Genomic DNA, 13,562 nt, shown 5'->3' with positions numbered 1-13,562 from the left:
GGTACATATAATTTTTAGATTAACTTTTATTAACCTTTTTGGGGGGATTATAAAAAAAAACTGAAATTCCGCCATTGTTCTATGCGTTTTTAAATTGACGCCGTTCACTATGCGACGTAAATAACATGTTACCTTTATTCTATGGGTCGGTACGATTACGGCGATACCACATATGTGGAGGTTTTTTTATGTTTTACGACTTTTGCACAATATAAACACTTTTGAACTAAAATTATTTGTTTTTGCATCGTTGCTTTCCAAGAGCCGTAATTTTTTTATTTTTCCATCAATGTAGTGATTTTTTGGGCTTGTTTTCTGCGGGACAAGACGTAGTTTTGAATGGTACTGTTTTGGGGTGCATGGGACTTATTGATTCATTTTTCATTATGACTTTTTTGGGGGTGCAATGGAAAAAAATAGCAATTTCGCCATTGTTTTTAGCGTTTTTTTTTTTACAGTGTTCATTACATATTAACTTTATTAATGGAGTCATTACGGTCGCGGCGATACCACATATGTGTACTTTTTTTTTTTTTTTACACTTTTACTAAATAAAACCACTTTTTATGGAAAAAAATGGTTTTATTTCTTTTTTTACTGTACTTTTTATTAATAATCTTTATTTCACATTGATGACTTATTTTATTAGTCCCACTAGGGGACTTTACTGTGCGATCATCCGATCGCTGCTATAATGCTTTGGTATACTTCGTATACTAGAGCATTATTGCCTGTCAGTGTAAATCTGACAGGCAATCTGTTAGGACGTGCCTCCGGCGCGTCCTAACAGGCATATGTCCAGGGCAGAGCTGGGGGCTTTTATCAAGCCCCCGGCTGCCATGACAGCCCATCGGAGACCCGCGATTGCATTCGCGGGCCGCCGATGGGTGACAGAGGGAGCGCACTCCCTTTGTAAACAAAGTTAAATGCCGCGGTCGCTATTGACGGCGGCATTTAACGGGTTAAACGGCCGCGATCGAAGTAAACTTCGATCGCAGGCATTGGAGCAGGAGCTCAGCTGTCATCAGACAGCAGAGCCCCGGCTCCTGGCTGCACGGGAGACCCGTGCAGGACTTAGGCTAGGCGAACGTAAAAAGGCGTCAGCCTAGCCTAAGGCCCCTTAGTGACCGACGTAAAAAGGAGTATTGGTGGTCACTAAGGGGTTAAACTCAGAAGACAGAAGCTCAGACAACCACCAAAACAGCTAAATCTGTACAATATTCATTTTCCTACATTACAGTTCTGGCTTAGGCCTCATTTACACATCCAAAAAAAGTTTTTCAAAATTGTTCAAAAGCTGTAATACACCCCTTAGAAGTCTTTAGAGACTTGTATGCCTCTGATTTCATAATATAAGTAATATGCGTCATAATGGGGAACCATACAATAACTCATGGAGTGTCTATAGCTCCATAGTATGTCACCATACAAACCGTACTTTCCTCTATACAGATTCGATGCACGTTGTTCTGTTGCGTGCATGGGGCCTTACTATGAATGTGTAAAGTTACACCTCTCCAAAGAGATCCAGCTGTTGAGAAGTCAAGTATAACTTAGTTAATTGCCTGATTAGCGCAATGAACCATGTTATTTTCTCAAGACTTTTGTTGGCAGATCATGATAATTTTAGTGGCATCTAATATTTGTAGTATTTGTAATTAATACAAGGGACAGTTAAAGGGAAAATATTTAAAAACATGTAGCAGACAGTTTCTAAATGGATCTATCAGATTCCTACATTCATTGGATATTTTCATATGATACAAAAAATACAGGATTGAATTAAGATATGGAAAATATATCCATCCATTTTCATTTTGTTTTGTTTTGTTTTTTTACAGAGTATCGGACAAACTTAGTTTGAAGCAAATGCAGCAGAACATATTTGAGATCAACAGTACGGACTCCAATATTGTCTACTCAGAAAATGGTTCCTTGCTGTCGCTTAGTGAGTTGGACTCTGCCTTTTCTCAGTTTAGGAAAAAACTGGTTAATATCACCCTACAGCTTGGTGGAAGTAACCCATTTCTTGCAGACCTTCCTAAAATGCCTCGTAGGCATATACTGCTGATGGCCACTACACGCACAGGCTCATCTTTTGTAGGCGAGTTCTTTAACCAACAGGGAAATATATTTTATTTGTTCGAACCCCTTTGGCACATTGAAAGAACGGTGTCTTTTGAATCTGTTGGTGCCAATGCAGTTGGTTCAGCAATTGTTTACAGAGATGTTCTCCAGCAACTTCTGCTCTGCGATCTACATATCTTGGAGAACTTTATTTCACCACCTGCTGAAAACCACCTCACAAGGTTTTTATTCCGTAGAGGCTCTAGCAAATCTTTATGTGAAGACCCAGTGTGTACTCCTTTTGTGAAAAAAGCCTTTGAAAAGTACCACTGCAAGAATCGCCGATGTGGGCCTCTTAATATGACGTTAGCAATGGAAGCATGTTTGAAAAAAGAACATGTGGCTATTAAGGCAGTACGTCTCCGACAGCTGGAGTTCCTACGCACTCTTGTAGAAGATCCACGACTTGACATGAGGATAATACAGCTAGTTCGTGACCCAAGAGCTGTGCTGGCCTCTCGCATGATAGCCTTCTCTGGAAAATATGAATCATGGAAAAAATGGGCTCTAGAGGGGGCAGCCCCCATTCATGAAGATGAAGTCCAAAAACTTAGGGGCAACTGTGAGAGCATCCGTTTGTCTGCAGAACTGGGCTTACGTCAACCAGATTGGCTTAGGGGTCGCTACATGCTCATACGATATGAAGACATTGCTAGATTTCCTCTTGAAAAGGCCAAAGAAATGTATAGGTTTGCTGGGATCACACTTACACCACAGGTGAAACAGTGGATTATCAAGAACACTCAAGCTTCTCAAGACAGTAATGGCATCTACTCTACTCAAAAGAACTCTTCAGAACAGTTTGAGAAGTGGCGATTCAGCATACCATTTAAATTAGCCCAGGTGGTTCAGGATGTGTGTGAACCAGCAATGAAACTGTTTGGCTACAAGTTGGCTAGTGACTTAGAGACACTCACAAATCGATCAATCAGTTTGCTAGAAGATAAGGTTAATTTTTGGGTGACGTAGTGTTCTGCTATTTAAATTATTTATATCTTGGATTTAAAACGTCCATTGATCTTTGTGCTTGAAACAGGGGAGGCAGATGGGAATAGGCCAATTTGCACCCGCTGAGCCGCAATGGGCCATATTTTAAGCCTGTGTGCATTTTTCATTGTATTACTTCCTAAATTAGGAAGTATTTCTTATTGAAATGTAAGGGGACAATGCGGAAGATGTTGATTATCCAGATTGGCTTTAAAGTGGATGATTCCTGCTGATGTACAGAAACTGTCTCATTTTCCAGGTACTAAATGAACCTATGCCTGGAAGAATTATTTCTCTCTTCACAGCACAAGTTGTTTTCGGGGGCCAAATCATGGATTTTCTTCAATAAAATGCATCCAAAGAGTTCAAGGACTCCGAAAACCCTAAATTTCTGAAAATACGCAGCACATAAATGAAGTCGCATGTCCAGAGGATAAAAGCTTTACCATTTTCTGTGGGGAAACATCCTTTGTGAATGGTTATTTTCCTAAACAACAGGTTTATAATTGAGTGTTTCTTGCATTCAAATAGTGGACTGTTAATCTGTACAAGTATCGCTGCCACTCAGAGCAGATGTTTTCTTTATGACATTCAGAATATGAGAGAGACGTTCTACTGCAGGTTATCTGAGCAAGAACGAGCTTGCACGCTCAGACCCTCACAAAAAAAAAAATATTTATACTGTATCGGGAACGAGAAATGGCAGCACTCCAAGTCCTTATCATTTCACGCAAAGATTGCCAGCTCTACAACGCGTTTCTTTCTTACAAAGCTTCAACACAGTTGGCTGTGGTTTTACATATGGAATCCTATAAATTATAACAGAGGAAGCCAGTTTGTTTATTTCTTGAGGCTGTGAGGTTGCACCACCTGTTTCTTACTCCAGCTTATTCTAACACTCCATAAAGTGGAAGCAGACCTCTCACCTGTCTTCTCAATCCAGTGGGGTTTGTGATAATGAATGCTTTTCAATAGGACTGCATAGGTCTCAGTGCAGAGTAGTGGGCAGCTGGTCTTGTCCAAACATTTATTATTAGTTCTGTGTAGTGATTAGATTAATTTAAGGTCAATATGAAGGAGCTTTTGTCAGCCCAGACATATTCAGGCTTTCTCACTGGTATTCAACAAATCTAGTATACAGCAGCCAATATACAAGCACTGGGGACAAATACCAGTATTCGGTGTTTTCTAGATATTACTACCCCTATGATCTATTGCACAATAATTCTTCATTATAAGATAATTACACCAAAAACTGGAGATTCTGGTTTGGTTGAATACGGCTAGTTAATAATCCCGTATCATTTAAATATTTACCTAGGGTCCTGTAATGACACTCAGCAGTGCCAGGCACCAAGTAATGTTCACATCGGCATCGCAGGCACCGCCTTCGCAGATTCCCTCACATTTGGTGTCACAGGTACGGATACCTTGGTGGGACCCTATGCAAGTTAATAGGGTCATTCGGGTGCTGCTGGTGAAACATTGTGTGACGGATCCGGAAAAGCGTTGTGGCTTTCGTTATAAATGGAGGCCACAATGCTGATGTGAACAGAGCTAGTCCATTATTGGGACTAGTCCTAATTTACCCAATGTGAATATGCAGTTTTAAGGCTCTGTTTACATCTGCGCAGATTGTCATTTTTGCCTGACAAAATAGCATAGCATGCTGCACTAATTCTGACAGTATGACAAACACCGTGTTGGTACCCCGACGAGATCCATTAAAGTTCATGGGTTCCATCGGGCACCGTTGGTTTCTGTGAAGCGACAAATCCAGCGGCTCAGTCAACTGCGCTATTGAGTCAGTCAAAATAACGGAACCCTGTCACAACTGTGACAAACGGAAACCTTTAGCAACGTTTCTGTCACCATTGATATCAATGGCGAGGGAAACGGAAGCTAAGGTTTCTGTTTGCCTTTCCGTTGAGGGGTTAACCCGACGGAAACCTCAGACGGAACTCCTCAACGGAAGGGCAACCCTTAGGCATTCAGAAGATTATTTATATCTGTTAAAAAGACTTTCAGGTCTCTGGAAGAAGCCATTTTTGCTAAGTGATTGTGTTGGTTGAAAGTGCACTTTATTTAACAAGTTTAATATTTCATGTATGTTATGTCATTATCAGCATGTAGGAACTTGTCCTTCCCTAGGATTAGCAAAGTAAACATCACCCTATCAATAAAAGATTCTTTATTCATTTTAAGTAACACAGCATAAGAACGTTTAAACATGGCAATAATTTGTTCGAACAAAGAACCGTCATGTTGTGAAAAGATCAGGTTATGCTGTTATAATATGCTATTACCTCATTTTAAATTCCCTAGGGCTTTACTGTTTGGATGCCTTTGAAAAGATTCTGGTATTGCTAATCGTTTCAATTTAAAAATCTCTGGAGATAATCTAAGGTTTTTCGACAACACACACAATGGAGTTCGTTTAGATAAATACTAAAATGGACATAAGCGATCCTTATGGTAAATTTACTGTTAATATATCATTTCATAGTAGAATATATTTTTTTATAATGGATAGCGTTCACAATGTAAAACTTTAATGTAGAGTTTTAAACTGGCCATAGACAAAGATAATTGTTACAGAGGTTGTCTAACTAAGACAACCCCATTCATGTCCTTTTTGGGTATATCGATGTCATTGAGCGGGGTCAACTTATCAGGACCCCGTTCTATGAGCCAGATCAGAAAGCCTCAGATGTATTGTTCATGCTTCCAAATGTTTCTCGGCTGTTAGTAAGAACTGCTACAGTTGTGTATTTGCCCCCTTCCCTAGTAGTGGTCCAATTTAAAAAAAATTGTTTCATTCTCATTAAATTGTGGCCAAATCTTTAATCCTATGACCAGACTTACTAATTATAACATTTTTAATATACTTAGCTTTACAATTCTTCACTCTACCCCAACTACTGCTGTTCGGTTCCTCCCCCACATCTTTGTTTACGGTCCTGCTTGTAAGGGCCAGCTAATTATGGACTACTGTGTTTGACCATAGTGATGTTACTACAGAGGGCCATGACTGGCCCTCTCACAAGACATGCTTTCCCTATCAACGACACGTCATCTCCCAAAGCGTAAATAGAGAAGTGGTGGGGGACCGAACAGCAGCAGCGAAGTAACGGTGAAGACTTTTAAGGGTAAGCATAGTTAAAAAGTATACAGTATATTGAACTAGCGTCTTTTTTTTTACTATCCCAATAAAACCATTTGCAATCTGAGTCATTCTTATGTTGACAACACCTTTAATGATTTATTACATCTTTACCACTGGCTATACTGCTTAATTAGTCCAAATTTTCTGCCAGCATATTGCAAATATACTAGATCACGAGAAGGAACAAACAGGAGCAGCAGTACCATTGAAATGTAACCCTATCGGTTATGAATAGGTATATAATTACACATTTATCAGGTTCACACACCTAATACTTCTGTAGATGTATTTGCTGAGGCATGCAAAATGCAGACGTATAACGGCTATAATATTGTATTTACCCACATTCTTACAGCAAACATTACATACTGTATATCCACCCTGCTGAGAAATAGACTACAAATCATAATAAGTTGTAAAGATAAATTAATTCCGTCTATAACAGTTTTATTAAAGGCCACAGGTTTGAAGATCTGCTTCTTGGCTTTTCTGTTTTTTAAAACTGTAGCATGAAGCACGGAAGCCTTCTTAGACTGGGTTCACACAGAGTTTTTTGACGAGTTTTTCGACATGGAAACCGTGCCACAAAACTCATCAGAAACGGCCCGAAAATGCCTCCCATTGATTTCAATGGGAGGCGGAGGTGTGTTTTTCCTGTGAGCGGTAAAACCGTCTCGCGGAAGAAAGAACGGACATGCCCTATCTTCAGGCGTTTACGCCTCTGACCTCCCATTGACATCAAGGGGAGGCAGAGAAAGCGTATTTCGCAGAGTTTTATACCTGCGAAAAACGCCGCAAAAATCGGCGTTCAGGGACAGGAAAATCTGCCTCAAACTTCCAAACGGAATTTTGAGGCAGAATTTCCGCCTGCAAAAAACTCTGTGTAAACCCGGCCTTATACGGTATTTACTGACGTATTTGGTGTATGATACAAAGCATAGCAGGACCTATGCATTACAGATATGGTTACATTTTAGTTTGTTTCTGCCAGTCATAATATTATTGTCATATTTCCTGTGCTTTCCATGTCTATGTGAAATAAGCAAAACTGTATTAAAACCAGTGGTATACTTAAATGAAACTATTAAAAGTGTTGAGCCCTATAAGATTGACTTTATAAACTTCTGCCACCACATTTGATGGAGGTTATCTGGATATGTTCAGGAAACAAATTTGTCATTAACATTAATTAATGCTCCGGAAAAAATCTATCATTAACGTTTCTTACATAATGGTACTAGAACAGTATTAAAATATAAATGTGGATTACTGAAGGTTTGCCTCCCCTACCTACACCCCAAAAGGTTTATTGAATGCACGGATTCACAGAGCTGAAGCTATAATTATACATTTTGTCCAATAAGTGACCCTTTATGTTATTTCCCAGTAAAGCCTTATTGAGGTCATTCCTGGCAGTAAGTAGGCCTCTGATTCAGAGAACTGTATATACATTGCTCAGTTCAGATTCACACTTCACTACTTGCCATAAATTACTAGCAAGATGGGTTTTGCTACTTTTGGCTTATTATTGTGCTATAATGCCCTCTGTGTACTCCTGACACCAAGACGTCCCTCAAGACCTCTACGACTCTGAATGTGGACAAGGTAGCATAGCACAGGTCTGTTTCTGTGAATTAATGAGTATTTAGGTGTAAATCTTACATTTTTATTTTCATTTACAGTGATTTCAAAATCACAGTGATATAGTAAATTTACAGCATTCATAACACAGGCATAGTACTCTATACATTAAATTAATCAGTGTCCTCAAAAAACCCAGACTACCAGGTAAAGATAACTATATTCACCCTTGTGTCAGGCTTGAGAGATTCAGTGTGACATTTGTAAGGCATTACTTTACTTTCTCTAACTCTGGCACCTAGGAATGAGGAGTTCCAGAAATGGTGCTCATACACTCCTCAAGCATTAGTTCTTAAAGAGGACCTTTCATCTGCCCATAAATGTGCAGCTGGGTGCAGCATGTAATGGGCAGGACTGCACAAACCCTGGGGCACTTTAAACATTTTTTCCTATCCTCCGTTATTTAGATATCGGTGCCGTTATATTTGGCGCCCGATACTTAAATAACCCTCTGAACTGTTGATGGTGGCGTGTAATTGGCAAGGGAGCGTGTAACATCGCTGTGACACTGTCCAATCAGCTATGGACAGTGTCACAGCACGGGCTGGAGGGCAGAGCGTGTGCGCGCGCACGCGCAGCTTGGAGCATGCTCTCACTCTTCAGCTCTCGGCAGACAAGCTGAACAAGACTGTGTGATCTCTCATGAGAGATCACACTGTCTTGTCTGCCAGGAGCTAAAGAGTGAGTGAGAGCGTGTGTGCGCGCCTGCACGCACAGCTCCAATGCGGCTGCGGAAGATACTCCCGCCACCATGGGACAAAAGAAGAAGAATTCACATCTTCTTCTCCTCTTCTATTCCGTGGTGGCGGCGGAGCACACGCTCTCGCTCTCCTCTCTCCAGCTCTTGCTGTGACACTGTTCGTAGCTGATTGGACAGTGTCACAGCGATAGTAACGCCCCATGCCAATTACACGCCCCATTGACAGTTCAGGTGGTTATTTAAATATCAGGCGCCAGATATAACGGCATCGATATCTAAATAACAGAGAAAGATAGGATTTTTTTTTATAGTGAGACAGGGTTTATACAGCCCTGCCCATTATATGCTGCACTCGGCTGCACATGTATGGGCAGGTGGGTGAAAGGATCTCTTTAAACGCCATTCATTACTGTATGTCAATTATAAGACATAAGCATACCCATCTTTATGCTGTGTTGGGAACTGAAACTAATATTTGGGGGCTTATTCTGGATTCTAGAACTATTCCTAATGATTTCAATTATCCAATCATTTACCCATTTATCTAAAAACAAAAAGAAAAATGTTGATTGATTTGTTATTTATTTTTTGCCAGAAAGAATAGAGAAGGAGCCTTCAAAATGATTATTTAGGACAGCATGCTGTAAAAGGATGAACTCTTTTTGTTAGTTCTTTCTTACATATATTATCATTTTCTATTATACATGAATGTAACATACCACTTTCTTATACCAGTGCAGTAGACCACTGTCGCTGCACAGTCAAATGGTATATCTCATAGATGTGTCCTGTGTAGTTAATCCATGGACTACCTGGGACTATACCTGTTGCTGGTCACTAGTCCTGTATGTGTCACGTGACCTGGCACACATCCTGGGACACATCCATGGACTATAACATTTGGCTCATAAAAATTGTATGATTCTATTTTTTATAAATAAATGAAATAAAAAATTGAATACCCCTTAAATGGCACATCAACTGAAGCAAATAAATTATTAAATCTATACCCCTCAGATTACCAGTGTGACCAAAGTCCATTATAAAGGTTTATCACTCTGCCTCTACTTGCTCCATTCTCACACCCATTATTGCTTAAAGGTGTTTTCCCACAAACACATATATCCCCTATCCACAGGAGACAGCGGTCCCAGAAGTCCCATAGAAATGAATGGAGCGCTGGCCGAGAATACGCACCAGCATTCATGGAGCACTCCGGGGGACTCAGTCCCGCGTTCTTCTCATTGCTAGGGGTCCCAGCAGTCGCACCCCCAACGATCACACATGTATCCCTTATCCTGGGGGTAAGGGATACATGTGTTTTGTGGAAAAACCCTTTAAGTTCCAGAACATTCACTATGTATGGCACCATCATAATCGACTTGGACCTGGCAAAGCGAACATTTCATTTTTTAACATTTTTCCTTAGCAAGTAGCTAATTTACACCTCCTCTTTATAATGATGTAATGTTAAGGGAACTTGTCTGATTCTTTGCCAGTGCATATGTGATCTGATACGGTTAGTTAAGGTAACTAGAGATTTTTCAAAATTTTCTAAAATCTGGTTAGCATGTGTTACAAAATTGTGCAGAATATGGCCAGTTTAAATAGAATAAGAAAAAAATGTTTAACTTGGCTCCATCAACATTGGATAAAGAATAAAGAATGGTTTTCTCCCAGTCTGAAGGAAGACAAAACGAATCAATTTCTGTTTAATTGTTTACTATTCTAAAGGATCGATCAGTTCTTAAAGCCATAACAATTAATGAGGTGCGCTTTAAACCAACACATTAAAGGAATAGGATGAAAAATGTAAAAAGGTGTGTGTGTATATATATATATGTATATATGTATGTGTGTATGTATATAATATGTATGTATATATATATATATATATATATATATATATATATATATATACACACACACATGTGTGTGTATACATATATAGATTTTGTTTTAAATAATTTAAGTGCAATTACAAGTCCTTCATGTTACAATGCAGATGATTTGCTTCATCTTAAAATTCAAGTGTTTTTATGTTTTTGTTTGTTTTTCTTCATAGAGTATCCAATTTTTGGTTTATATTTTATTTTGTCTTAATTATTATTATTATTTTTAAAAAAAATGCTGTTACGATTTCCAATTATTTTTATTTATTTATTTTATTGAAAGAGGGGGAGACAAAATATTTTATTTTACAAGATTTATGCTGTACCAAAAATGAATAAATTAAAAAATTAACAAAATTAAATGTTTACTGCTTTGTTCATTATTACAATTTTACATTTTATAAAAGACAAATATGGCATGTTAATGGTAATATTTTAGGTTTAGGTTATTTGTTATACTGTAGTAGAGAAGGGCAACAAGAGTTGAAATAACCTAGTTATACTGAAAGGGCTCATTTACCCAGCAGTGTAAAACGGACCCATGTGTTGCATCATATTGCCCCTGTGAGACTACCTCAATAATAAGTACTCTATATGCTACTATATGATGCTTCCATGAATAACTCTGTAATACAACATGCAGTGCAGCATGCCACAATTTGTTGTTCTTAACAATTCTATTAACTTGTACGGGTACAGTACTTGCCCAAAACAGGTTATGGGCATTGTAATTTCCTCATAAAATGCTCTCAGAGATTAAATCCAACAGCAACTTTCTTTATTATAACTCCTTCATTCAGATGCCCTTCCTTCTATCTCCCGGCTTACAGCAAAGCCTCTTCCACTTCCTGTTTCCTCTACAGTATGTTTTTCCCTTAAAGGGAGGGAGATTGCTTACTGTTTATTACACTATCCCCCTTTTTAAAGAAAAATAACAATTACAGTAACACTAGAAAAGACAATTGAGCATACACATTTTCTTTGTTTCTCGTTTAGTTGCTGTAGCTTTATGTTTGACGTTATTCAATGTAAGTGATCACCCTTTTCCATTGTAGTAGCCAGATGATTCTCTATTTCTATGGCACGTGCCGTTTTTAGAAAGTCCTTCAGAGAGTATTCTTGCTGCAGTTCTATGCACCATATAGTGGATGATGTCCAAGAACCAATTACTTGTGTTATTAGGTCATTATTAAAGAGGCTCTGTCACCAGATTTTGCAACCCCTATCTGCTATTGCAGCAGATAGGCGCTGCAATGTAGATTACAGTAACGTTTTTATTTTTAAAAAACAAGCATTTTTGGCCAAGTTATGAGCAATTTTGTATTTATGCAAATGAGGCTTGCAAAAGTACAACTGGGCGTGTTTACAGTAAAAGTACAAGTGGGCGTGTATTATGTGTGTACATCGGGGCGTTTTTACTTCTTTTACTAGCTGGGCGTTAGGAATGGGAGTGTATGATGCTGACGAATCAGCATCATCCACTTCTGTTCGTTAACACCCAGCTTCTGGCAGTGCAGACACACAACGTGTTCTCGAGAGATCACGCTGTGACGTCACTCACTTCCTGCCCCAGGTCCTGCATCGTGTCGGCCACATCGGCACCAGAGGCTACAGTTGATTCTGCAGCAGCATCAGCGTTTGCTGGTAAGTAGCTACATCGACTTACCTGCAAACGCCGATGCTGCTGCAGAATCAACTGTAGCCTCTGGTGCCGATGTGTCCTCGCTCGTCCGACACGATGCAGGACCTGGGGCAGGAAGTGAGTGACGACACAGCGTGATCTCTCGAGAACACGCTCTGTGTCTGCACTGCCAGAAGCTGGGCGTTGTGAAGAGAAGTGGATGATACTTCTCGTCAGAACGCCCAGCTAGTAAAAGAAGTAAAAACGCCCCGATGTACGCACATAATACACGCCCAGTTGGACTTTTACTTTAAACACGCCCAGTTGGACTTTAGCAAGCCTCATTTACATAAATATAAAAATGGTCATAACTTGGCCAAAAATGCTCGTTTTTTAAAAATAAAAACGTTACTCTTATCTACATTGCAGCGCCGATCTGCTGCAATAGCAGATAGGGTTTGCAAAATCTGGTAACAGAGCCTCTTTAACATCAGCAAATGAACGTCCTTGTGCAAGTTCTCTTAAGCGTGTGGCATATGTGTCCATAGATTCTTCTGGAAGCAGCTTGGCAATCCTGAACATGTATCTCTCATATGTGATGTGTTGTTTAGGGTTGAAGGAATCGGTTAACCCGTTCCCACTCAATCACGTAACTGTACATCGGAATCAGCGGTACTTTGTCTCATTCCCATGTACAGTTACGTTGGGACAATAAACTGCCACCATGTCAAATGACATGGTGAGAGGGAGAAGATCGCGGTGGCAAGTGTCAACAGCCACTCACCGCTCGCTGGCACAAGATCAATGAGAGCGATTCTGTGATGTCGATCGCTGTAATTGGTCATTCAAAATTGAATGGCCAATTACAGCTAAGAAACACAAAAGAGGCAGGATTACCTATCATCACAGGCTCTGACAAGCTCATTTCCGTTAGAGAGCTTGTGAGAGTCGGTGTGATAAGCCCTGTCAGATTATATCAGTGGCGTAATTATAGGGGTCGCAGCGGTCGCAATTGCGACCGGGCCCTGAAGCCAGGGGGGCTCGTGGCCCCCCTGCACCACGTCTATAAAAAGTTACTATAGTAATTGGGGCCTATGTAATAAACTACACAAGCCCCTGTTTCTATAGTAACTAACAGCACTTACCCTCCTCATTCAGGAGAGCAGCGGAGGTCCTGACGTCACAACGCTGTGACCTCACAGCTCATGACGCTGTGTGCTGCACACGACATCCCGACGCTGTATTGAGTCAGGACCTCTGCTGCGGCTGAAGAGGAGGGTAAGTTTAATATTACTGTCTGCTGAAGCTGATAGGTCAGGGTCCGACTCCCGGGACCCCCATCAATCAGCTGTTTTGAAGGAGCCGCAGCGCTCGCACAAGTGCTACTTCTATTCCGGTCACTGTGTCGGCAATTCAAAGTGTGAGCAA

General features: G+C 40.1%; 1 protein-coding gene across 1 annotated transcript in view; it reads left to right on the top strand.

Annotated features, from left to right (window-relative positions):
• CHST3 (carbohydrate sulfotransferase 3) overlaps positions 1-8,856 on the top strand; it is a 98,386-nt gene extending 89,530 nt beyond the window's left edge. The window contains exon 4 of the mRNA XM_075841677.1: positions 1,842-8,856. Within this exon, the coding sequence (XP_075697792.1) occupies positions 1,842-3,096 (1,255 nt within the window). The 3' untranslated portion in view covers positions 3,097-8,856. The remainder of the gene's footprint in view (positions 1-1,841) is intronic.
• The last annotated feature ends 4,706 nt before the right edge of the window (positions 8,857-13,562 follow it).

Source organism: Rhinoderma darwinii, chromosome 11, assembly GCF_050947455.1.
Source record: "Rhinoderma darwinii isolate aRhiDar2 chromosome 11, aRhiDar2.hap1, whole genome shotgun sequence".
Lineage (NCBI taxonomy): Eukaryota > Metazoa > Chordata > Amphibia > Anura > Rhinodermatidae > Rhinoderma > Rhinoderma darwinii.
The sequence above is the reverse complement of the archived record's forward strand: the minus strand, read 5'-3'. Positions and strand labels throughout refer to the sequence as shown.